We start from the raw sequence: 27,026 nt of genomic DNA on the forward strand, positions 1-27,026 counted from the left end.
AAAGCAAACTATATAATAACATATATAGTGTGCTCCCATTACTGTGCAAAAAGAAAATTAAAAATTAAAGAAGATATGTACATACACATATATGCATTTAAAGGCTTAAAAATATGTATACTACACTGTAATTATTTATCCATAGGAGCAGGCAGTAAGAAGTATTATTTTTCAGTAAGCATGAGCATATTGTTTTCATAACCTTTTAATGCCATTAAGTAGTTATCCCGTAAAACACATTAAAATGTATTTATATTATGAAATCAAGAATATAAAAACATACCAAGTGCCACCTTCTGGTGAATTCACCTCACATCCTACACAAATATTTTCTTTGCCAGTAAATCCCAAGGAAGGTATACATCCAGATATCCATAGTTCCTTCATTATTATTGCTATTATTCATGTATTTATGGGCTATTCAAAAGATTTTTTTTATTCAAAAGATTATTTTATGTTCAATTTATATGGCTTTTAAGAATAAATAGTGTAGGGGCGCCTGGGTGGCGCAGTCGGTTAAGCGTCCGGCTTCAGCCAGGTCACGATCTCGCGGTCCGTGAGTTCGAGCCCCGCGTCAGGCTCTGGGCTGATGGCTCGGAGCCTGGAGCCTGTTTCCGATTCTGTGTCTCCCTCTCTCTCTGCCCCTCCCCCATTCATGCTCTGTCTCTCTCTGTCCCAAAAATAAATAAACGTTGAAAAAAAAAATTTTTTTAAAAAGAATAAATAGTGTAGGAGATTTACTAAATGTTGTACAACTCAACTTCTTGAGCACTACTTTTCTTTCAAGCTAAAATCAGGCCTTAGTTCTCTGGGATTCGGTGAACAAAAATACAATTAACCCTGACTGCACACCATTCATGATTAAACAAACTGAAGTCATATCCTGGTCAACCTTCACTGCTGAAATGACTTTTTGTTGTGTTTTAAAGCCTGATCTCCTATAAGAAGTTTTTCAGGACCGTCCCAGTTTTGACAGGGTTTTGTTTGTGTGAACAGTATATGCTTTCTCTTCAGATGTGGAACCCAAAATACACACAGTCTTCTAGGTCTGGAAACATCATAGTTACCAGGCACAATGATGACATTACACTAATTAATTCCTAACCCACTTCCTGAAAAGACTCCACTTGTCCCTTGCAGGACAACTGCCTCATGAAACACTACTCAAGGATAGCGATATCCCATTCCCAAGGGATCAGTTGGAGCCTATCACCCTATAAGTATTTAAATGAGTTTTCTCTTCCACCAGACCCTATAAGGTCTTCCTCCAGTCTTCATGCACTTGGAATTAGTCTAACCAGGACACCTTACAATTATTTGCAAATGTGTTCTCAAAACTCACAAGCCAAACACTGAGGAATCAGGATCTACACAGGGAGAGCAATTTCCTGCAGTTCAGAGATTTTAAGTAGCTAATTCAGACTTCTTTCTCGAGTCACTGTGTTTTGGGGCAAAACATTCAGTCTTGTTTCACTTAGGTCTCTTTGTTGATACAAGGTATATGAGGAGCAAAATGTTATTAAGTTCTCAGTAAAAAGGATTTCTAGTAAACTAAACTATGTACAGGACAAAGCCATGGGGAAAATTACTGTTCAAACTTGCAGCCAACTTACCCCATCTCATTCTCTACACATTTAAAAACAGTTATTGCCAGAGATTGCGTAGCTAGAGGTGGACCCATTCATGTCTCTGCTTCATCATTTCCAAAGTTGAAATCAAAACAGATCAAAGGAGAACTTCTAGAAACAGCTGTTATTTATCCAATATTTTTAAAAGAGGAATCTATGTGAAATAAGTTTTGATTCAATTTCTCTTATTTTTGCAATCTCATTGGTGGAATTGAAATGTGCAAGTTCTTTTATTTATTTTATATATTATGCCTTTTATTTCTTTGTGTTTTCTATAGTGTGTCCAACAAAAACATATTTTTAAGAAAGTCGTCCTATTTGGGACACAAATTTTTAAGAACTGCAGGAAAAATAAAATAATATAGTCTTAATGTTATCTCTTAATTCTCATGTTTTATTCCTTTTAATTCAGTTTTTATAAGCATAAGGACTTTATAAGCTTGACCATAACCAAAAGCTTTAGATTTGATGTCAAAAGTCTAATGTTTTTAGTAGTTAACTAAATTACTCTTGATAATTCAAGATGAGAGGTGAGGCCAAACTGTAATGGGTAGAAGAATCTGGAAATGGGTGAACAAATGTGTTTGAGGGAAGCTTTGTAAAGTAAGCATTTAAGGGACACCTCGGTGGCTCAGTCAGTTAAGTATCCTACTCTTGAATCTCGGCTCAGGTCATGAACTCCCAGTTGGTGAGATAGAGCCCCATGTCAGGCTCTGCACTGACAGTGTGGAGCCTGCCTGGGTTCCCTCTGTCCCTCTCTCTCCCCATTCATGGAGTATGGAGTATGCAGTATGGGGGTCATGGAGTATGACCCCCATTCATACTCATTCTCTCCGTCTCTCAAAATAAATAAATAAACTTTAAAAAAAATAAAATAAGCATTATTCCCTAAAGCATCACATTGGATGAAGAGAACAGAAATTGTTGATTTTATTTAGTTTATTATTGGTTAATATTCTTAAGATGAAAAAAATTTCACTAAAAAGGCTCATTTAGTTCTGTTACAATCATCAGAGGTAATGAAGTTTTTACTAAGAATGAAATCTTGTATGGGAATGCAAGCTGGTACAGCCACTCTGGAAAACAGTATGCAGGTTCCTCAAAAAACTAAAAATAGAACTACCCTACAACCCAGCAATTGCACTACTAGGCATTTATCCATGGGATACAGGTGTGGTGTTTCAAAGGGACACATGCACCCCCATGTTTGTAGCAGCACTATCAACAATAGCAAAAGTATGGAAAGAGCCCAAATGTCCATCGATAGATGAATGGATAAAGAAGATGTGGTATCTCATATACAACGGAGTATTACTTGGCAATCAAAAAGAGTGAAATCTTGCCACTTGCAACTACGTGGATGGAACTAGAGGGTATTAGGCTACGTGAAATTAGTCAGAGAAAGACAAAAATCATATGACTTCACTCATATGAGGACTTTAAGAGACAAAACAGATGAACATAAGGGAAGGGAAGCAAAAATAATATAAAAACAGGGAGGGGGGCAAAACAGAAGAGACTCATAAATCTGGAGAACAAACTGAGGGCTACTGGAGGGGTTGTGGGAGAGAGGATGGGCTAAATGGGTAAGGGGCGCTAAGGAATCTACTCCTGAAATCATTGTCGCACTATATGCTAACTAATTTGGATGTAAATTTTAAAAAATAAAAAATAAAAAAAACAAGAGAATGAAATATTGTATATGTTTGTATATACTTCCAACTTCTAACCACCTTCACAAGAGAATGCCTTTTGATGGACAGAGTTGGTACAATCATCCCCATTTTTAAAAAAGAAACCGGGAGATAAAGTAGTTGTCAGAGGCTCCCCTGGGAAGATCCCGGCTCATCTGTGAGAGCCAAAGATACTAACTGGCTTTCCTGAATATACTCTTCCACAACAAGGGAAAAATGAAGTCCAGAATATAGACCTTCAGAGTAAACCAACATTAAATTCTATACAGCAAGTAAATACATCTTTTTTTTTTTTAAGTATACTTATTTATTTGGAGAGAGAGAGAATGAATGAGCAGGGGAGGGGCAAAAAGAGAGGGAGAGAGAGAAACCCAAGCACTGGCAGCGCAGAGCCCATCGTGGGGCTCCATCCCATGAACTATGAGGCCATGACCTGAGCCAAAATCAAGAGTTGGATGCTTAACCAACTGGGCCACCCAGGCGCCCCAAATACACCCTTTTCTTTCAATTCAAGTACAGCTGACCCACAAGGTTACATTAGTTTCGGATGTACAGAACAGAGACTTGAGACCTCTATGCTTGCACTGTGCTCCCCACAAGTGTAGCTACCGTCTGTCTCCACACAACACGACCACAGCACCGCCGACCACATTCCTTGTGCTGCGCCGTTCATCCCTGTGGCTTACTCATTCCATAACTAGAAGCCTGTGCCTGCCTCTCCCCTTCACCATTTTGCCCATCCCCCCAGCCTCCTCCCCTTTGGCAACCACCAGCGCGTTCTCTGTGAGTCAATGTACCTTTAGCCAAGCATGTTTCCTCATTTTCAGGCGCCCAGTCCACATGTCTGTCAGCAGCATCTGGGTGCAAGTATGTGAAACGAAGGGCCGCAACCTTCCAGACACGGCCAGTTTCAGACAGGTGGAATCGCTCCAGTTCTTGAGTTCGTAGGTCAGCAGTTTCATGGCCATTCTTTCATTCTGCTTGAATGCCTTCTCCAACACATCCAGGGCAAGCTGGCCAAACTGTCTGTAATGACACACAGTTAGTGGCAAAAAAAAAAAAAAAAAAATGCAGGTGAGAGTCCCAGTAACATTCAAAACGATGAGAGAGGAGACTCAGGAAAGACCGATGCAAAAGAATGAACAGCAACAGAATAACCTCAGATTGCAGAAGCTATTTGAAAGTGATTGCTGCGCAGATGAAGGGTTCTCCCTTTCCAGAATTTGGTTTACACCAGGCATGGCTGAACTATCTATTCATGGGGAGAAGCCTGTCTATACTACAAACCAGGCTATATATAGCTTGGTTTGGGGCTCTCTGACAAGACCTAATAAAGAATTTTTTTACAGAAAAGACTGTTCAATACTAAACTAGCGATTAAGGAAAATCATGGGGTCACCCTTTTTTTCCTTAACATTTTAGAAAATAAATAGATGACTTGAGTAAGAAGCTAGACTTGGAGACATTTTGGGGGATGTTGTTTACTCTAAGAAGCAGACCCTGCTATTCTCTCGGAATCTTTTTTTTTTATTATTTTTAAAAACTGTGTATATATTTTGAGAGAGAGAACAGGGGATGGGCAGAGAGAGAGGGAAAGAGAGAGAATCCCAAGCAGGCTCCGAGCTGTCAGAACAGAGCCTGACTCAGGGCTCAAATTGAGCCTTCCAGGTGCCCCTCTCTGGAACTTTTATTTTATTTTATTTTATTTTATTTTATTTTAAGTTGATTTATTTATTTTGAGAGAGAAAGAGAAAGAGCGAGCAGGAGAGGGGCAGAAAGAGAGGGAAAGAGAGAATCCCAAGCAGGCTCCATGCTGTCAGCACAGAGCCCGATGTGGGACTCAAACCCACAAACTGTGAGATCATGACCTGAGCCAAAATCAAAAGTCTGACACTTAATCGACTGAGCTATCCAGGCGCTCCTCTCTCAAACTTAAAAGTCACAATTACACATTAGTTTCCATTAACTCTAGCCCCTCTTCTTTCCTCACTATTATAATGCTTCAGTAATAAAAAAAAAAAATCAAAACTATTTCTAACTTTTCTATCTTTTGCCATCATGCTCTGGTTCTTTGACACATAACACATTTATTTGTTTTCCTGCCTGAAAGGTACTACAAGTAAACAACAAGTTTTCACTTAACTTAGTATCAAAGAGTTTGAGAGTTCAAAATCATTAACTGCACATTCTGTGTGAGGAAACTAGAGTCCTGAAATCTGGCCAACTAATCACCCAATTAGTAAACAGCTGGACTAAGACCAAAACCCAGCTCTCCTAATTTGAGGACCAACTCTCGACTCTCTTCTGCTTGTTCCACAAAGCACCCTGAAATACCTAAAGACCCTTATTTACAGGAGAGCCCAGGAAATGCACGGCAACAAGTCCATGCGTCTTACAAGTTCTAAGTTGAGGGAGATAAAAGTGTCTAACCATTCTAAGAACTGTCGATGTTTAGTATGAAGTGAAGAGAGAACTCCTACTTTGAGTAATTTTTCAACTCTTCTGAGGCATCATCCACCATGTTGCTCTCCTTAGCTTCATGGGCCATGGCTCGGTAGAGTTTACAAGCAATCACTGCCTTGACCGTGGCCTCCTCTCCGTGCTGCCAGAAGAACATGGCCATCTTCTGTCTTTTCATTAGCACAGCCCAAACCAATAGGTCATTGTAAGGGTAAATAAAGCCAGTAGACTCAGGGTCATCTGATATATTTTGCTCTTCTTTTGACTTCTTCCTTGATTTATGAAGGACTACAGACTTTTCCTGTTGGAAAATAAAATATAAATGGAGTCCCAAATACTCAGATGCATGATATTTGACCTAATGAAACATATCAGGTATCCTAAGAATATTTTTTAAATCATTGACAAGAGATGGAAATAACAATGGAACTTTATAAACGAGAAATCAAAATTTTGGTCTTTTAGGTGATCTATTTCTCATTGTGTCTGACAGATCCAGGGTCCAGAAGCTGAGATACCTTGTGTTTATTTAGCACAACTTAAAACACTACGCCTTTGGGATAGACCCAATAACCATATGACAATTTTTAATTTCTTCACGAAATAGGTCAAAATAACATACTGGATAAATGAGAGCTATTCAATTACTCTAACCTTACTTTATAAATCGATTCATTATCTTTCCCTTAGAAAAATGTCACTAGTATTGACAACATGTATCCAAACTGATCGGTTTTAAGTTTCCTTTCCTTTATTCTGATTATATTCCTCTAGTAATAGTAATATGTAATAATGAAATACTATTCTCTACCTGGTAAGCTAACACTTTACAGCCCATCAGAAATGCCACTCCCTAACTCCCCCATGTGCTTCTATATCACTATGTGCGTATTTCTATTTCAATATTTATCATGCTGCAATACTATATTACTTCAGGGAGAGTGGGATCATTTCTCAGTCATCTTTATATCTTCTCCACCCATCTGCATCCCAAATTCCACCAAGCACCCAAAGTAATGCCTGCTAAATAACAAGATTCAATGATCATTCTTTTTGATAAAAGGGGATAAGAGAGAAAATTATAAGCTTCCTCTATTTCTATAAATAAAAGGAATTGGTATTCATTGATGGTGATCAAGGGTAATTTTATAAACTATCCATTCATCCTAGGAGCTATGGAAAGCAAACCTCTTTGAGCCAACATAGGAATCGTGTATACAGAAACTTGAGCAAAAGCACGTAGCCCCGAGGAAAGTGAACTAAGGGAATGCGAGGAGCGGTGGAATAGCAACATTGCTCACAGCGCTCAGTTGTTGTTGGAAGACGGCGGTGGCACCCACCTTCCTACGGTACTTGCAAATGGTCTATTGGTGCCTCCCCGTCTCCAACTTTAAATGAAGAAATGGTCTCATCTGCAGGAACAATTTTATTTTCAAGTCTAAAAGTAAATAAGTAGTGGGGCACCTGGTTGATCTCAGGGTTGTGAGTTCAAACCTCACATTGGGCAGAGAGATTACTTTTAAAAAAAAGTTTCAGGGGTGTCTGGGTGGCTCAGTTGGTTGAGTGTCCAACTCTTGATCTCAGCTCAGGTCGTGATTCCAGGGTCATGGGATCCAGCCCGTGTCAGGCTCTGTGCTGAGTGTGGAGCCTGCTTGGGATTCTTTCTTTCTCTTTCTCTTTCTCTCTCTCTCCCTCTCTCTCTAAAAATTAAAAAAAAAAATTTTTTTTTTAATTTCTAAAACTAAGTAAGTGGTACCTTGAATTTGTAAGGCTGGGCGGTTCTAATGAACTGGGAGTGCAGAGTGCTTTCTGCGGATTCCTTTCTATTTCCTGAGGGACGTCTTCGGTGCAGAGGGGGCTGGGAACGGCTTTCAGCAAAACTGGTCACTTGCTGGCATACGTTATTTTGTTTTTCAAACAAAACAAAAAGGGAAATGAATATTATTATGGTGACAATGAACATTTCATTTCTAGACAGTAATGAAAACAAAATATTATATTGTATCAGGTATCCTACCAAGTATCCAATGGTTCTGTCTCTAGCCCATAATTAGAATTAATTACTCACCCCACAAAAGCCTCTCATGATCACCTCCTTATTAAGCACAGTTATTTCCTAACGTCTGAGAGAACATGCTCTTTTGTTCCCTATTATATATCTGCATTCCTTCTCTATGTGGAAATTCCATTAAAAATCAATGGATGTTCTATACCTGGAACAAGTTCAGAAGAGGCAATAAAGATTCACAGTTCTGATAAGAGAAAGTTCCCACTCACAAACAACTCCAAGGTTAAGTTAGAAAGTTATGGAACTTCTCCAGATATTATGAATCACCACTGCAATTCCAGTGATTAGACCCAATAACAACATAATTTGTTGCTTATCAGCATGAAGCTTTCATCAATGAGAAACCAAAAGAAGCATTCTTAAAGGGGCTGATACAAACTATGGCCTTTGAGCTACTTTATCTATCTATCTATCTATCTATCTATTTAAGTTTACAGTCTACAGATATAAATTAGAGAAATGATGGGATCTGGACTTCTAAAAAAATACTCAAATTATTATCATTATCATTGTGATACAGAATTAATAGCATTGTCAGTAGTAATCATAATGACTATTATTATTCATACTCTATACCCTCCATATACTAGGAATATGTGCTTTCGGGTGTTACTTTATTTAACCCTTTTGACGAATTTATGAAAGAGATGTTCTATTATTATTCCCATTTTATAGATAAGGAAAATGACACACAGAAAGGTTAAGTTTCTCACTCAAGATTTCACATGGAGCAAAACTAATCCTCTGTCCCAAATCTCTCTGACTCCAAACCATGTGTTTGTAAGTGCTACAATCTAACTTACCATCAGAATTTACTAATTACTCCTTCACCAGAAAACAGTCAGAGAAATGGGTAGTAATTTCATACCATTTCAAAAGAAAAAACCACTAGGGGTACTTGCCTAGCGAGTTCCTCACTGGGCTACAGCGAGGCCACAGTCAGTCCTCATACCTGTCCCAGGGAACCTCACAGCAAGGAATACTTAGTTCAAGTGAAGGAGCTCATATGTCAAGTGCATCTCTATGCCTTTGAAATCTCAGGGAAGATTATTTTCTCTGTGAGATTTAAGTTTCTTTTTGTTTTGCTCTTTTATTTCTTACAGACAAGTTGGGCTTTCACTTTACCTGATTCTTTATAAATAAAGGTGGCCTCATATTCTGGACTCTTCCTGTGAGCCCACCCCAAACCTCCTTTCTAGCCTCATCCTGCACAACCTGTCAGCACGGCATGAGAAGCAAAGGCCTCCTTGCCACTGCAGAAACATATCCTCATGTCCACAGCACTGTGCCTGTCACTGCCCCAGAATGCCCCGGACCACCTTTTCTAACACTTCCGTTAACCTCTAAGAAGAAAGGCTCTCTTCAGTCTACCGGTTAATAACAGCGATTTCAAGAAACCAGCAATGCTTTCTCTGCTAATCAACCAGGCAGCAACTCTAACTTTGCATTCCTGGACTTTCGAAAACATGATGGAAAATAAAGTATGTACAGTGTGTGTTTTTACCTAGTACATTCTGCATGCATTTTCCAATATAACCCTTACACACCTGTGCCAAGATTGTGGTTTCCAGACTACGGACTACTAGGAGTTCACAGATGTAAGCCCAGTAATCTTTTCCCCTCTATACTTTCAAAAGGAGAGAAAAGAACTGGTCGTCCCCCCCTCAAATCTTTCTCAACACATTACTTCTATGGCAGTACATCACCTATTGTATCCTGTTCCATATTATGGCTAGTTATTCATAAATCTGTTTCCTCTGAGAGTTTCTAAACTCCTGATCTTTATGTCAAACCTAGACCAGCACTGTCATTGACACGGAGCAGAGACTCAGTGAATGTCCATAAACACAAATGTCCGTTTTAGAAGCTATTCCCATCTGAACTTCCGAAGCCATTTTTCGAAACGTGTAACTCCTAGTTATCATCCCCAATTTTACTCAGGTACTTACCAATTGTGGCACCTTACGTTTTCTGTAGAGGTTGTTGTAGAGGGCTCTGAAACTTTTTCTAGTGTAGCTGCTGCGATAAGCTCCACCAATGAGGTATTCGATGACCAATCCAATGTCGATCAGTGTTATTCTGTAGCCTGAGAGAAGGGCATGCTGAAACAAAACCATGTAATGGACTGTAACTTTCAGTGCCTTTTTTTGGTCTGGTTTGCCATCTGTTAGAACATAACCCAGTCAACTGCAAAGAGGCAGACTCACGCTTTTCAATCATCTTTACACGTTGATCGATTAATGTGACCAACTATTGATAACAGTCTGCTTGTTCAGATGGAAAAACGAATTTGGCCTTAATGTGTTTTTAGTTTCACAGACATCAAATGTGTGCTTATATTTGCTCATTCAACTCTCTTTTTTTTTTCTCTCTCTCATGCATACACATACTTTATAATAAAATACAGTTAAATATAGTATAAAAGATTGTTTTTAATGGGAAATTATGGATCTACTATAGCAGAAGTCAAATCACTGGAGGATATCACCAAAATGTGCCATTTTGACATATTATTTTGAATAAAAGTTACTTAAGAGACAGCCTGTGCCAGAAAACACTCAGACTGACTCTGTCCCCTTGAAAGCAGGAAATAACTCTCCCTATAAAAGGTACCCTCCCTGTACCACGAGATAAGAGACATCCTTTTTACCAGAGATGAGAAATTTAGAGTGGAGAAGGCTGAATAGACAACCTTGTTACTTTTTACTGATTTACTCCCCCTGCCAAATTCTGTTTAGAACTCCTTACTAACCGAAGCTCCCAAAGTTAACTTCTCTTTGTCCTGTCAATTCCTCACAGATGTATTGTCTCTTTGTCTGAAAAGTATAAAAACTGCCTGCCTTGGTCATTTCTTGAGGTCTCAATTTCATTATTGGGTCTCTGTGTGCACACAATAAAACTTTGGGTGTTTTTTTTCCTGCTAATCTGTCGCATGTAAAATTTAATTCTTAGTCCAGCTGGAAGAACCTTGGACTGAGGAAAATTTCTTCCTCCCCCTCAATATACTGAATGTAGGTGACCCAAAATCTTTCACCTCTCCATTGAAATGGCTATAGCCCTCTGCACTGTGTGGACTATATCACACACAACATGAGAATATGGAAGGAAGTAGAGCAAATAGAAATAAGGAACATGGAATGACAGAACGAAGTAAGATATCAAAACATGAAGCTACCAAAACACATGTAATGGTGAGCAGGAGGGCTAAGCAGCAGATTTCCACGTACATGGGTCTTGGTCTAAATGAAGATTACTTTGATCACTTAAAACCCACCTTACTACCTCTTCGTAACTGTTACTCTCAACTACCATTCATAGTACATTTTTTAAATTAAAGTATAATTGACAAACACTACCCTATTTGTTTCAGGTACATATCAAAGTGATTTCATATTTTTATACATTATGAAATGGTCCCCATGATAAGTCTAGTTATCACCTGTTGCCATAAAAAGTTAGTACCATACCATTGGCTATATTCCCTATGTGTACATTACATCCCCAGGACGTATTTATTGTATAATCTCCTTCACCTATTGAGCCCACCATCCAACTCTGGCCCTCTCCAGGAATCAACAATTTGATCTCTGAATCTGCGAGTCTGTTTCTGTTTGATTACTAGAGTCCACATCTAAGTGAAATCACACAGCATTTGTCTTTCTCTATCCAACTTATTTCAACATTTTTAAGGCACACATGGTGCTGAACAAGATCTTTGAAACAAACAGATTATGAACGACATTCACAAAGCTTTGAACAAGAAATAAGGCTTTATATACATATATATATTTGCTTATTTATACATAAATGCAATAAATAATATAAATATGTATTTACATATTTCACATATGAATAAATGTAAATAATTTCTTTTTCATATCCATAATTTACTTTTTGCAAGGAATACCAACACTAATGCTCTTAGTTGCTCCTAGTTAAAAGCATATTTAACTTATTCCATTCCTTTTTCTTTCACTTACTGTAATAGAATCAAAGTTCAAGGAAATAATCTACGGAGAATTATTTTTTTGATCTAGTAGAAATCAACGCAAACTAAATTTATATCACCACGGACTCTTTTGCTTACATCTTACTTTGCCAACTACACGTCTTCCTCCGCCAAGGCTCTCCCACCAAGTCAACATAGCCAGAAAGCCTGGACACTCTCCATCAAGAAAACCAGACTTCAGAGAAATGAGGGAAGTACTTTTAAAGTGTGCCAGGGATGGATTTTAATCATGGGGATAAAAAAAGAGTCTCTCCTAATTTTCTGCAGATGTGAATAAAAGTTCTTGGTGATTAAAAGAGAAGGAATTAAGGCATAAAAGTCTGTTAAAGTGGGAAGGTTTGGGGGCTCCTGGGTGGCTCAGTCAGTTAAGCATCCAACTTTGGCTCAGGTCATGATCTTGCAGTTCATGAGTTTGGTCCTGCCTGGGCTCTGTGATGACAGCTCGGAGGCTGGAGCCTGCTTCGGATTCTGTGTCTCCCTCTCTCTCTGCCCCTCCCCTGCTTGTTCTCTCTTTCTCTCTCTCTCTCTCTCTCACTCTCTCTCTCCCTCTTTCAAAAATAAATAAAACATTAAAAAACAAAAAAAGTTGGGAAGGTTTGGTAACTAACAGATGATTTTATTTGAAGTCTGACCTAACTCAGAGTTCAATGCGAACACTGTAAGCAGAATATGAGCAAGGGTATAGAGCAGTGTGATTCCTCCTGGCTCCCTAGAACAATGTGTAGGCTTACAAAAGAAGATAGGGACCCCAAGCTATCGCTTATAGTCAAAACAATAACAAAACAATGCAAAGCACATATTAGTCCTCCGATAAAGACAACGGGACAAGGACAAAATTTCTTTATTTTCAGCAAATATTATCATCATTGGCAAAACTGTTGTATCATGTTGAGCTAATGTTCCGATTGAAAGTTTTATATGTCTCCGGTTCATATTTTATCAGAGAAAATAATTATGAGTTAGTGCCACTTACTTGGTAGATCAAATCCTTAAAAACATAAAATAAATTATAAGGAAAAAAAACCTTCCGAGTATTGTTTGGTGATGAAATTATTCAGAGGTGGAGGCAAAGAGGGTAGGTAATTCACTAGAAAATGCAAATGTACATTTTACAGGGCAAAATCTGGCAATACCTCAATCACAAAGCTAAGGCAATACACAAAGAAATCTGTCCGCATTCGTAATTAGGTTACCTGCTTTACATCTCGGACAAGATGATGCAAGAGCATATTGGTGGGTCCTTGTTTCTGTCATAAAGAAGAAAAGAAAAAAATGATTCCTTTTAATTACCACGTGCAAAGGGAAAAAATATTTTATTTCAGAATGTACAAATAACCCAGAATACTGACAATTTTCTTCAACCTCTTTAGTAATGAAGCTCACCCCAATTAATTATTAGAAAGGTACTCCCTAAGAGAAGACATAATTAGATTGAAATACTTTTCAAAGCAAGATGTATTTTTTTAAATTTTTTTAATGTTTGTTTATTTTGAGAGAGAGAGAGAAAGAGACAGAGACAGAGTGTGAGCAGGGAAGGGGCAGGGACATTGGGGGGCACAGAATCCGAAGCAGGCTGCAGGCTCTGAGCGGTCAGCACAGAGCCTGACGTGGGGCTCCAACCCACTAACCATTGAGACCATGACCTGAACTGAAGTCAGGGGTTTCACAGACTGGGCCACCCAGGTGCCCCCAAGATGTATTTTAAAGAGATATATACATAGATAGTAAAAACGTAATTAACTTTATTTTTTTTAAGAGATAAAAATAAATTTTAAATAGTTTATAGCTATCCTTTATCATATATAAACTACACAATTACAAACCCCATCCATCACACAATTACATTCCATCAACAAATACTTATTGAATGCTTACCACACTCAGGCAAGTTTTGAGGGAGTCAGTGAAGAATAGAAGTACTTTCTTCATAGTGTTTACAGTCTAATTGAAGAGAGTGGGGACTTACATGAGAAAATAACCTAAACTATCAAGACTGTGTGTGTTCAAAAAGAGTTGCAAAAAATATGTACCAAATATAAGATCAGATTTACTGTGAACTGGAATATTCAAAAAGGCAGGCCTTGAATAGGGCTTTGAAGAAAGGGTGAGATTCAAAGGCCAAGAAAGGACATTTCAAGAAGGGTGCTTGGCTTGAGCGAATGGTGTTTTTACAGTGAGTAAGCTGGTCTATGTTCAATAAAGGGTTTGCATAGGAAAGTTGCAGGAACAGACTTAACGGTGGCCTTAGGTTGAGATGCCTCCAACAACTCAATAAAAGCAATTTGTCCTTATTCACATTATTGGCTTTAACTATGGTCTTACTGTGGTATTTTCTTAGATGAGTTTATATTTCTATTCTGTGTAATTAATTAAAATAAAAAACACAGAAATGACTATAGGATAAAATAGATTTGGTAAGAATGTTTGCCCTTTGGATGAGAAATCTCTAATTTATCTTTGTACGTGAATATTCAAGGAGACGAACATTTAATATTCATTTAGCTTAAGCTAAAGCTTAAGCTAATTAATAAATAAAGCCTAAGGGAGGTGGTTGATGGGATGTTCCAATACTCACTGTATTATAGAGCTCTTCCAGTCGGGGGATGGTAAGAAAGCGATGGAGGTTCACTCCATATTCTATTAGGAGCTTCACAAAATCCACTCGATCCATCACCAAAGCATCTAACATTGCTTGCTCCAGTGTGCCAGGCTTCGGAAGGTAGAAATACATAAGAGACATAGAGATAATTAAGAAAGCAGAAACTTGAAAAAGTAGAAATAACTAAAGAATTACATATATTTGATCTCAATACAGACACAACAATCATAAAATACAATCGTAGTAGAAATGTTCAGGACCTGAGTGAAGAAATAATAAAAAGTGAACTTGAAGGCACAAAAGACACCTTAAATAAATCTGTTCTGGTTCCAGAAGACTGATAATTGTAAACATCCCAAATTAATGTGTAGGTTTAATGCAATTCTAATAAAACAAAAATCAAGGTTATTTTTTTGTTGTTGTGTTCAGTTGGCATGTTTTCATTTAAACTACACTGGTATCTGAATACAAATGGCAAATTAAAAACACTCATTTAATTTTATTCTGGCCTAAAACTTTACTAAAACTATAGCAAAATAATTTTTCTTAAAGAAATGAATCCACAAGAACACAGAGGTCCAGAGAGTAACATTTTGGAAGTCGGAAAGGAGATTGTCAAGTGGTACTTGACTTAGTAGTCCCCAGAATCCCCCAAGGTAAAAGTCCCCAGAAATCGAAACTGGGAAAAGCCAAGAACCAAACAGATCTCTGCCACAAAATCCTGGCAGCTCCAGGATGACATCGATGTACAAATAGTGAATTACAATGTTGAGACCTTCCCAATCCTCTTCCCCTGTCTGACTTCCATTAACACTAGCAACAAGGCTTTTACCTTATCCAGGCAGGGGTCTGGAGGATTCTTTTCTGGTAAAGGAACTAAGAGAAAAGGCAGGAATATGCTGTCATCTCAGGTCCCCCAACAAACGGCGTCCAGATCACTCCACCGTGAAGCTCAAAACTACAGCTAAGCTTCACCTAGATGCTCAGAATTTCTAAAGAGCTTTCTCTCCTCCACTCTTAAATAAAAAGCCCAGAAAAAACACACCACAAAACATCAATCAGTAAGAATCAGACAATGCAGGAAGAAGAAAACCTCAAACAAAAACAAAAACAAAAACAAAAACAAAAAAAAACCTATCAATATCCTCAGTGAAATAAGATACTACATTCAGGATGCTTTAAAAAAAAAAAAAAAGGCAAAGAACAAATTTGCTCCTAGAAATTAATAGTATGCTACCAGAAACAAAAAGCTCCACATAAGGCATGAAAAGGAAAATTGAGGAAATCTAGCAAAGGAAAGATATAGAAGATAAAAGGGAAAAGATAAGATTAGAGGAGCAGTCCATAGGTCCAACATTTAAATGCTATGAATTCCAGAAAGAGAACCCAGAAAAAACAGGAAGCAAATTCCCCAGCATGGAAACATGTGATTGCTAAGTTGAAAGCATCTGCCCAGCATTATGGATATCCAGACTCAAAGCAGCACGCATCATTGTGAAATCGGAAAACACTAGAAAGATATTTTTTTGAACTTCCAGAGAGGAAAAGAAATGGTGACAAAGGAGCAGAAAACAGAAAGATTTTTATTCTCAATAGCAATGTTGAATGCTGGAAGCTAAGCATTCAAAATGAGTTCTCGTCTTTAATTAAAAGATTTCCAAACATGTGAGCTCTCAAAATGTTTCTCTCCCATGTTCCCTTTCTCAGAAAGCTACTGAAGGATGCACCCCATTAAAATAAAGCAGCAAGCCAAACAAGAGGAAGGCACGGGATACAGAGAACAGGTGCTCCCCTACAGGAGAGAGGCAAAGGGAATCTCCACTACGATGAAGGTAGATTCCAGCACGACAGCCCAGAACCGGGAACAGTAGGCAACCAGTCCAGATTGTAGCAGTGAGGACAGCATCACAGAGAGAAATGTTGAGAGGTCTCTAAAATAGATGAATCAGAAATGAGCAATATGATTTGTTATTTAGAAATATGGAGATTTTGAAATATCAGTACAATCAAAAAATGTCAAAAATACTTGGGTCTCCTGGTCAGCAGGCCAAAGAACTACTGTGTTTCTTGTTGTTGTTGTTGTTGTTTGTTGTTGTTATTGTTTTAGTGCCTTTTAGTACCATCAGATGTTTTAAAAACGGGGCACCTGGGTGGCTCAGGTAGTTACGCGTCTGACTCTTGATTTTGGCTCAGGTCATGATCTCACTGTTTGCAGGATCAAGCCCCGCACTGGGCTTTGTGCCAACAGTGTAGAGCCTGCTTGGGGTTCCCTCTCTCTCTCCTTCTCTTTCTAACCCTCCCCTGCTCATGCACACGTGTGCACATTCTCCCTCACGTGCTCTCCCTCCTCCCTCTCTCTCTCAAAAAAAAAAAATGTTTTAAATAATGTGCATGTATTAGTTTGACTGAAAAATAATATACCAATGGTATGGTCACAACTGCAATTCTTAAAAACGAAATGTTAATAGTGATTATCATTAGCACGATGGATAATCTTTCTTCTTTCACTTTTTCGCTGTTTTCACTTATTTCTATTGTGAGTACATTTTAATTCAAAAATAAGGAAAACTTCAAGTTTGAAATCACAATATAAAAACCTGGCCATAGAAAAAATAAATAAAATATGCTTCCATTCTTTCTTTCTCCCAACTTTGTTTGCCAGTTTCAATCAGGCTGCAGAGCCTGAGGGGGAAAGACATGTTTTTAGGGAGACAAAGTTGATGAGAAAAATGTCTCCGGTATCCTGGGGACCCAGCTATTGCAATGCTACCTCCACACCCCTCCCAAACCAATCTATCTCTCCTCCATTTTTTTTTTGGCCCTCCCTTACAAGCCAAATATTTTTCCCAAATAACTTCATTCTCACTATACCTTCCAATGTTGTCCATAAGTTAGGATATGTTTCTTGGCAATGTCCATTCTGTCCCAAGCCATTGCCAGATTTAATTGTTCTGATGCTGCTAAATTTGTGCCTAGGGTAAAGAAGGGAACAAGCATAGATCCTATTTAAAATATCCACATAAAAAATACTGTTCCACGGAACGTGAGAAGAGGAAACGAGGAAGACATGTAACCCTCATCAGACACTCACCTTTTAGCAGAGCCGTTAGGATTACTAAATCAAGGTCTGGTGACTCCTCAGAATCAGCATCAAATATGGTCATCTATAGCAGTTGAAACACAGAAAGCCACACATTTTGGGAACTCATAAAGAAATGGTTTCAAAAAGTACCCACAAAATGCATTCTAGAGCTAATGACTTGAGCAAAACATTAATGTAAAAAACCACATAGGGTTAATCTCCTTGATTTGTGACTTTCCCTTTTTACTCATAGAAAACTTTTTAAATAGGGTAATAGAGAATTGTGGAAGCTCAAGGGAAAAAAAACGTAAAAATTCCATGTATCCTACAGGAAACACATGAAAAAACATGACTACACTAAATTTACTATGGATACGCTATAATGAAAAGAAACTCAATGTCAATTCCTTTTAAAAAAATTTTTTTTTAATGTTTATTTATTTTTGAGAGAGAGAGAGAAAGACAGAGTGCAAGCAGGGGAGGGGCAGAGACAGAGGGAGAGACAGAATCTGAAGCAGGTCCAGGCTCTGAGCCATCAACACAGAGCCCAATGTGGGGCTCAAACCCATGAACTGTGAGATCATGACCTGAGCCAAAGTCAGACACTTAACCAACCGAGCCACCCAGGAGCCCCTCGGTGTCAATTCCTAATGCGAAAAAAAAAAAAAAATCATTCCTTTTGAAGCGATACCATATGACATCCTTCTGTTCACATAGCCTGAAAAACTAAAATTTTTGCTTTTTTCACAAGAAGTGAATCCTCAAGGATTTTTCATAAAATAAGTGAGGCAATTACAATGCAGCCAGTGAGTAACTACAATGGATGGGCACAGCCAGTCTTCACAATGTCAATGTCCAATGCATCCGGACATGAGATTGATTTTTTAAGACAAATAAGGATTTTATTTATGATTATAAAAGGCTGCTTGCTGTTAAGGAATGTATCTCAAGCTTTCTAAATGCAAATCTATTTTATATAGTAAAGGGAACTGTTTGGAAAAAAAAGAGCCAAGTCTGGCAAGCCCAGAAATGCCACCAACTAGTGAGTTTGAGGGAAATATCTACAGGCCACTGAACCTCAGGTTTCTCATCTACAAGGTGAGAGGAACCCACTAAATAATCTCTAAGGTCCTGTAAAGATAGAATAACAATGCTTCCACAATTCAGATGCTACCACAATTCCTTCCAACTAACAGCCCCTTTATGTGCATGAATAAAATCAACTCTCAATTATGCAGGAGTCGAGGACCTAATTCCTAAGATGTGCAAACCCATCGCTGACTACTCTTGCCTCCTCTTTGATCGTTACACTGTTTGTTACTCTCTTTGATGACAGGAAGACACAAATAGAAGGGTGATCTCTTTAAGGTGTCCTTTCCTTACTGAGTACTGTGGGAGATATCAAATGTAGTAGGCCACACACAAAATTTCAACTCTGAGCCCCATTTCAGTTCTATCATTCTATAACTGCTGACTCTGTGCAAATCACCTAAATTCTCTAGGTTTTAGCTTTGGCATCTCTGAAATTGGAATAAACAGTCACTGCCATATTGCACTCACTCATGGTTGTTATGTTTGTGGTTATTAGGTCAACTGACACCTTTAAAAGTGTTTTTCACATATGTTTATCCATGCTTTGTCCAGCCTGAATTTGTTCAATTTGTTTGTCTGAGGCCAGGTGCTTAAATATTACTAAAATCTTGTGTGATTTGGCCTAGCTTTTGAATTGCAGAAAGATCACTGTGAATCATGACATATTTGCATGTTTACTATACCTGTTGGTTTATATCGTCTAAGTCATTGATAAAAATCTTGATCAAAGTACCCTAAAACACGAAAATCTTTTCACGAGTCTATATTATGTTTACAGTCCATAGTTTGTGGTCTCCATTTTCTGGCCCAGAGTAAATTCCCACATTTCCCATTGTTCAGTACATCCCCAAAGATCTCCTACGTGATTTACTAGGATGTTATGATGCAGTCACCTAAGCCAGGAGAGAACACATGGAGCTATGCTTTTATCCTCTGAAAATATTTATGTGTGATCATCACTAAATGTGCTCACTCTTCCGTAATACTGACATGTTGGTTTTTCTCCTAAGTGCAGTCTGAAATGTGAAGCATTGTAGGGAGGTGGGGAGGGCAGGGAATAAAAAGCCAAGTTGACTCAAATAAGGGTCAAGTTCTCCAGATCTTTATACAATCAAAGTAAAATTAAAAACTCCTTATTTGGGGGGTACTTTGCTGGCTCAGTTGGAAGAGCATGTGACTCTTGATCTTGGGGCCATGAGTTTGAGCCCGCCCCACACTAAGTGTAGAGATTACTTAAAAAAATAAATATTAAAATAAAATCTTAAAAAAAGAAAAAACCCCTTAGTTTTAAATGTTACAGAGGGGTGCCTGGGTGGCTCGATCAGATGAGCATCCGACTTCAGCTCAGGTCATGATCTCACGGTTTGTGGGTTCGAGTCCCGAGTCAGGCTGTGCGCTGACAGCATGGAACCTGCTTCAAATTCTTTCTGCCTCTCTCTCTCTGCCCCTCCCCAACCTGCTCACTCACGTACACACATGCACGCTCTCTCAAAAATAAATAAACAATAAAAAAATAAAAGTTTTGGAAACAAATATTACAAATGATGCAAATTACCAGTTTTAAAGTTGGTAAAGTTATCAACTCATCATACTCACAGAATCCCTGTGCACCATACACTCCATGAGAATTTGAAAAAGGTGCTTGGACTGCTTTAGACTAAAGTTGAAAGTGCTCTGAATCATGCAGATGATCTCCTCCTTCACCTGAGGACGTAGGGTCCTGGGAAGAGAGAGAAATGGTAATGCCTTGGCACAACACAGAGAAGAGAACGAGCCAAACACTTCAGTGCAGGAACCCTTGTCTGTCCCATCCGACTGAAAAGGTTTCTGTAGATGCTTCTGCTGTGAGAGCAAATGAGGAGGAAGCAAAAGGAAGCATTTCCAGGGGACTGTGCATTGCCAGAAACTGCAGGCATCATATCTCAAAGAATCCGACACTCCAGAAGGTTTAAGAAGCACACATTTAGGGTAACTTTAGGAAAGAGACACACGGGAAAGAATAAGAACAGGGTCAAAGCATAGAAGTAGAGGCTAGGGGCTGAGGGGAGAGAGGGAGTGTAAGGAAAGGGTCGTCAGAGCATTTATACCATAAGCAGTGAATACACATTTACTGTGTAAACTGGTGGGGCCAACATTTAGTTCATAGGCATTATATTTACTTACACAGAAGAAATATTATGCTTTTGAAATTGGAAAAATCACACCAGATATAGGCATGGCTAGAGAAAAACTACCTTTTTATTTGAAAAGGCTAAAGAGTTAAAGCCTCAAATAAATATAACATATGTTATATAAATGCCAGGATGCCGATTTCCCCCAATTCCTGCTATTTTTACTAATGGCAAACGAATCTGAAGGTGATCGGGGGGCCAGCACTGGTCTCCTCAGTCACCACAGGGTTTTCTCAGCTATCAAGGCCAACTTCAGGAGCGTCTCCTCTCTCAACAACACCCCCCACCCCCAGCCCCGCCTGGATGCTTTTTCCCTTGAAGCTCAGACAGGGTTCAAGAGCCCCTGATAGAGGCAGGACCATTCTTCAGCTAAAAAAAAGAGCAACTTGCATCAGGGGAGAGCATTTGGGCATTAATTAATACACAAAAAAATCACCGGAAAGTTAATTCCAGTCTCAGCCTCTGCCCCCAAGGATATCTGGCCCACATAAAAGCAGAGCTTAAAGAACTAAAACAGAGGAATAAACAGTCACCGCGGCTTAAAAACTGAGGAGTCAGCAACTCACCCTTCGTCTGCTAGATGTTTGTGGGTGAAGGCCAGGAGGTCGGCCGCCCTGCCTGTGCCTTCACACACCACCACCGGGTCTTTGTCTTTCACAGTCTCCCACACCGCGAGGATGACATTGGGACCTCCTTCCACCACCAGCCCCACCACGGGCACGCCTTGTCTCGAACCTATTTCAGATGACAGGCAACACCAAAGTGTTACAAAGAACTCCTATCTTGGCCAGGCATCCCTTTTGCTTTCCCCGACACCAGTCTTTCAATTACCACATAAACTTTTTACTTACACTCACCCCTCTTTCTTCCTGGACTCACCCAGGCTTGCTTAGTTCAAGACCAAGCCAGAAGCTTGGACTGTCAATAAAGTCACTTAAATGTGGTGAGAGCATCTTCAAGCTTTCCCCCATTAAAAAGGTACCCAAAGGTTTTCACTAATTACAAAAAAAAAACAAAAACAAAAAACTTTTTAAGTTTTTTTAATTTTAAGAGACATAGAGAGCAAGGGAGGGGCAGAGAGAGAGAATCCCAATCAGGTTCCTTACTGTCAGCAACAAGCCTGATGTAGGGCTCAAACTCACAAACCATGAGATCATGATCTGAACTGAAGTCAGATGCTTAACCAACTGAGCCACCCAGGTGCCCCTAATTTAAAAAATAATTTTTTTTAAGTAGTCTTCAAGAAATTTCAACTTCTCATTGTGGAAACTTCAAACATATCTTGAAAAAAACCCAGAAATATAATGGATCCCAATGTATTTATCACTCACCTCCAAAAAGATCAAAATTTGCCAGGTCAATCAACTTCTAATGATGATTATTTCTAAGTACAAGATGGGATGGGTAACTCTCAAAGACTTTTATATTTCAACATATTTTATTTTTTTTTTTTTTTTTTTTTTTTTTTTTTTAAAATAAAGTATTGCAAATCAGTAGGGGATATAAACAATGAGTAAGTAGTAATGGGGCAATCAACTCTTTGTTTTTTTTTTTTTTTTCTTTTCTGAAATTTATTGACAAATTGGTTTCCATACAACACCCAGTGCTCATCCCAAAAGGTGCCCTCCTCAATACCCATCACCCACCCTCTCCTCCCTCCCACCCCCCATCAACCCTCAGTTTGTTCTCAGTTTTTAACAGTCTCTTATGCTTTGGCTCTCTCCCATTCTAACCTCTTTTTTTTTTTTTTTCTTCCCCTCCCCCATGGGTTCCTGTTAAGTTTCTCAGGATCCACATAAGAGTGAGACCATATGGTATCTGTCTTTCTCTGTATGGCTTATTTCACTTAGCATCACACTCTCCAGTTCCATCCACGTTGCTACAAAAGGCCATATTTCATTTTTTCTCATTGCCATGTAATATTCCATTGTGTATATAAACCACAATTTCTTTATCCATTCATCAGTTGATGGACATTTAGGCTCTTTCCATAATTTGGCTATTGTTGAGAGTGCTGCTATGAACATTGGGGTACAAGTGGCCCTATGCATCAGTGCTCCTGTATCCCTTGGATAAATTCCTAGCAGTGCTATTGCTGGGTCATAGGGTAGGTCTATTTTTAATTTTCTGAGGAACCTCCACACTGCTTTCCAGAGCGGCTGCACCAATTTGCATTCCCACCAACAGTGCAAGAGGGTTCCCGTTTCTCCACATCCTCTCCAGCATCTATAGTCTCCTGATTTGTTCATTTTGGCCACTCTGACTGGCGTGAGGTGATACCTGAGTGTGGTTTTGATTTGTATTTCCCTGATAAGGAGCGACGCTGAACATCTTTTCATGTGCCTGTTGGCCATCCGGATGTCTTCTTTAGAGAAGTGTCTATTCATGTTTTCTGCCCATTTCTTCACTGGGTTATTTGTTTTTCGGGTGTGGAGTTTGGTGAGCTCTTTATAGATTTTGGATACTAGCCCTTTGTCCGATATGTCATTTGCGAATATCTTTTCCCATTCCGTTGGTTGCCTTTTAGTTTTGTTGGTTGTTTCCTTTGCTGTGCAGAAGCTTTTTATCTTCATAAGGTCCCAGTAATTCACTTTTGCTTTTAATTCCCTTGCCTTTGGGGATGTGTCGAGTAAGAGATTGCTACGGCTGAGGTCAGAGAGGTCTTTTCCTGCTTTCTCCTCTAAGGTTTTGATGGTTTCCTGTCTCACATTTAGGTCCTTTATCCATTTTGAGTTTATTTTTGTGAATGGTGTGAGAAAGTGGTCTAGTTTCAACCTTCTGCATGTTGCTGTCCAGTTCTCCCAGCACCATTTGTTAAAGAGGCTGTCTTTTTTCCATTGGATGTTCTTTCCTGCTTTGTCAAAGATGAGTTGGCCATACGTTTGTGGGTCTAGTTCTGGGGTTTCTATTCTATTCCATTGGTCTATGTGTCTGTTTTGGTGCCAATACCATGCTGTCTTGATGATGACAGCTTTGTAGTAGAGGCTAAAGTCTGGGATTGTGATGCCTCCTGCTTTGGTCTTCTTCTTCAAAATTCCTTTGGCTATTCGGGGCCTTTTGTGGTTCCATATGAATTTTAGGATTGCTTGTTCTAGTTTCGAGAAGAATGCTGGTGCAATTTTGATTGGGATTGCGTTGAATGTGTAGATAGCTTTGGGTAGTATTGACATTTTGACAATATTTATTTTTCCAATCCATGAGCAGGGAATGTCTTTCCATTTCTTTAAATCTTCTTCAATTTCCTTCAGAAGCTTTCTATAGTTTTCAGCATACAGATCCTTTACATCTTTGGTTAGATTTATTCCTAGGTATTTTATGCTTCTTGGTGCAATTGTGAATGGGATCAGTTTCTTTATTTGTCTTTCTGTTGCTTCATTGTTAGTGTATAAGAATGCAACTGATTTCTGTACATTGATTTTGTATCCTGCAACTTTGCTGAATTCATGTATCAGTTCTAGCAGACTTTTGGTGGAGTCTATCGGATTTTCCATGTATAATATCATGTCATCTGCAAAAAGCGAAAGCTTGACTTCATCTTTGCAAATTTTGATGCCTTTGATTTCCTTTTGTTGTCTGATTGCTGATGCTCAACATATTTTATTTTTTAAATGTATTCCACTGTTAAAATTTCTTATCACTAGGATATACTATTTTATTTTTTATTAAAGGAAGGAAGACCAAAAGAAAAAAAAAAAAAAGAAACAAAGACAGTGGAGTCATTCTTTCTGAGAAGATATTAAGTGAAAAACAGTTACAGAATGATGTATATAGTACAATCCTTTTTATAGTTTTAAAACCACATACATGAATATATATTTTATATATGTTTGCATTATATATATGCTTGTATGATATATATGTGTATAAGTATACATCCATATATCTCTACATATATATATGACCAGAAACTCTGGAAGGGTACACATCAAACTATTATTAATGAAGAAGGGAGGGGAGGATTTGGGGAAATGTTGAAAAAGAACCATTAATCATGGGGGCGCCTGGGTGGCTCAGTCCGTTGAGCGTCTGACTTTGGCTCAGGTCATGATCTCACAGTTCATGAGTTTGAGCCCCACGCCAGGCTCTGTGCTGACAGCTCAGGGCCTGGAGCCTGCTTCAGAGTCTGTGTCTCCCTCTCTCTCTGCCTCTCCCCCACTCATACTCTCTCTCTCTCTCTCTCTCTCCCTCTCTCTCCAAAATAAACATGAGTAAAATTAAAAAAATAAAGAACCATTAATCATGAATTATTGAAATCTATGGAAAAAACTTTTGTGAGAGCATCTCTTATATCCTATATAATGAAACACGATGCAACCATTAAAGATGTGCTAAGCTATTCTAATTTCTTTTAATGTTTATTTTTGAGAGAGACAGAGAGACAGAGCACGAGCAGGGGAGGGGCAGAGAAAGAGGGTGACACAGAACCCGAAGCAGGGTCCAGGTTCTGAGCTGTCTGCACAGAGCCCAATGTGGGGCTCGAACTCACAGACAGTGAGATCATGACCTGAGCCAAAGTCAGATGCTTAACCAACTGAGCCACCCAGGTGCCCCTAAGCTATCCTTATTGATGTAGAAATGCATCCAAGTTGAAAAGCATGTATATTATATGAATCTAGTGTTTGTTTAAAAAATGTTGTTCTGGGTGTGTGTGTAGAATATTTCTAAAAGTATATATATGATAAAGTTGACAATGGTGAGGTTTTTATTGTGAGAATATGGAAAACCCTTCCTTTTCTCATGTGCTCTCTTTGCTTTATCTGAATATGAGAATATATAGTACTTTTATCATCAGGAAAAAAATCAACAAGGGGAAAGAGGGAATTCAATTTCTACTGGGTATATCTTTCCTGAAGCAATAACTATTTCCCACAAAAATAAAAATATTTATGATTGCTTCCTACCAAAAGGATCTCACTGATGCTAATTAAACTTGTTAAAAAAAGAAAAAAATTGTCATGTTCTTGCTGAGAAATCTCACTAGAGAGCTGCCTCTATTCTTGGATCCCAGAGTAAGGCAAGAATACAATATCATGCCTCCAAATTAAAAGCTCCTGGAATGGACATTCCAGGAAAGCATGCTATTCCATTGAGAGTTGGACTATGAAGAGACACAAAGGCATCTGATCCTATGCTTTCTATCCTCGGAGGCTTAGGAACTGACACTGGCCACGTTTCAAATGGCTGAATCCAGGAATTCCTAGAGCAACTTTATGATGTCTGGTTTTTTTGGTTTTTTGTTTTTTATATTTTGGATTTTTTGTAAGTACTCTTGGCCAGGATCAAGGGTTTGCCGGGGACTCTAAGAAGTCCAGCTGAAAAGAAATAAAAGAAATCAGCAAAATATGTAAGTATTATTCCATCCAAATAAATCTCTTTTTAAGCAATACAAATATGGTAGGAAGTAGTGAACATGATGGGTATGAAAATCAGCTTTGATACATAAGAATTTTGGGTCTGTTGGAGACTTTGATTTTTTGTCTTCCTCCCTCCCTCCCTTCATTAATCCTTTTTCTTCCCCTTCTTCTCTCTTCTTCTTTCCTTCTCTCCTTCCTTCCTTTCCTGTGAGTGTGTGTGTGTGTGTGTGTGTGTGTGTGTGTGCGTGTGCGTGTATGTGTGTGTGTGTGTAGGTGGCTTACTGTTTTTGCTCCTTCATATTGGTTTCCCTTAGAATAATAAATGTTACCAATCCACTGAAATGGACTCCACATTCTTTCTCTATACGCAGTGAAACTCTCCAAATAAATCCTAAGTTTCAAGACCTTTGAAAACAGAAATATTCCTTGACCCCATATGTAAGCTTCAGGTTGTATGCATTCATCCACAAATGGATCAGAATAAGAAAGACAAGACTTTGCTCTCCTGGGGCACACATTATGATGCTGTAGGAACCCCCTGAGCAATTTCTATGGTGAGCATAGATCAAGAGAGGCAACAGGACAATTCAGGGAATTGATATTTGTGACCCCAAAAGGAACCCTCCCTGCAGGAACTCTTCTTCAGGACCAGTCTCTGACCTGTCATCTCCTCTATGGGTCTTCTTTCCCCCACCCACATCTACTCTGCAGAGGACCTGACCCTCTCTCCCCACTTCCTGACTTAAATGAGCCTCCAAGTTTCATTCACACTAAGCACAAAGTGACTGGCAACAGTTCCCAGCGTCCCTCCCACACAGAACCCCACCCCAACAAGATTACCTGTATCAAAGAGGAATAAAAGGAAAGGA

The 27,026-nt window shown here is 38.8% G+C and overlaps 1 protein-coding gene across 1 annotated transcript in view; it reads right to left on the reverse strand.

Moving 5' to 3' along the window:
* TRPM6 (transient receptor potential cation channel subfamily M member 6) overlaps nt 1–27,026 on the reverse strand; it is a 179,856-nt gene that overhangs the window by 81,639 nt on the left and 71,191 nt on the right. The window contains exons 8-17 of the mRNA XM_043567071.1: nt 21,370–21,538; nt 20,229–20,352; nt 17,550–17,622; nt 17,330–17,430; nt 14,435–14,569; nt 13,053–13,106; nt 9,800–9,952; nt 7,539–7,673; nt 5,803–6,083; nt 4,120–4,348 (exon numbers count right to left, since the gene is read on the reverse strand). Coding sequence (XP_043423006.1) covers nt 4,120–4,348; nt 5,803–6,083; nt 7,539–7,673; nt 9,800–9,952; nt 13,053–13,106; nt 14,435–14,569; nt 17,330–17,430; nt 17,550–17,622; nt 20,229–20,352; nt 21,370–21,538 — 1,454 coding nt within the window. The remainder of the gene's footprint in view (nt 1–4,119; nt 4,349–5,802; nt 6,084–7,538; nt 7,674–9,799; nt 9,953–13,052; nt 13,107–14,434; nt 14,570–17,329; nt 17,431–17,549; nt 17,623–20,228; nt 20,353–21,369; nt 21,539–27,026) is intronic.

Source organism: Prionailurus bengalensis, chromosome D4, assembly GCF_016509475.1.
Source record: "Prionailurus bengalensis isolate Pbe53 chromosome D4, Fcat_Pben_1.1_paternal_pri, whole genome shotgun sequence".
Classification (NCBI taxonomy): Eukaryota; Metazoa; Chordata; class Mammalia; order Carnivora; family Felidae; genus Prionailurus; species Prionailurus bengalensis.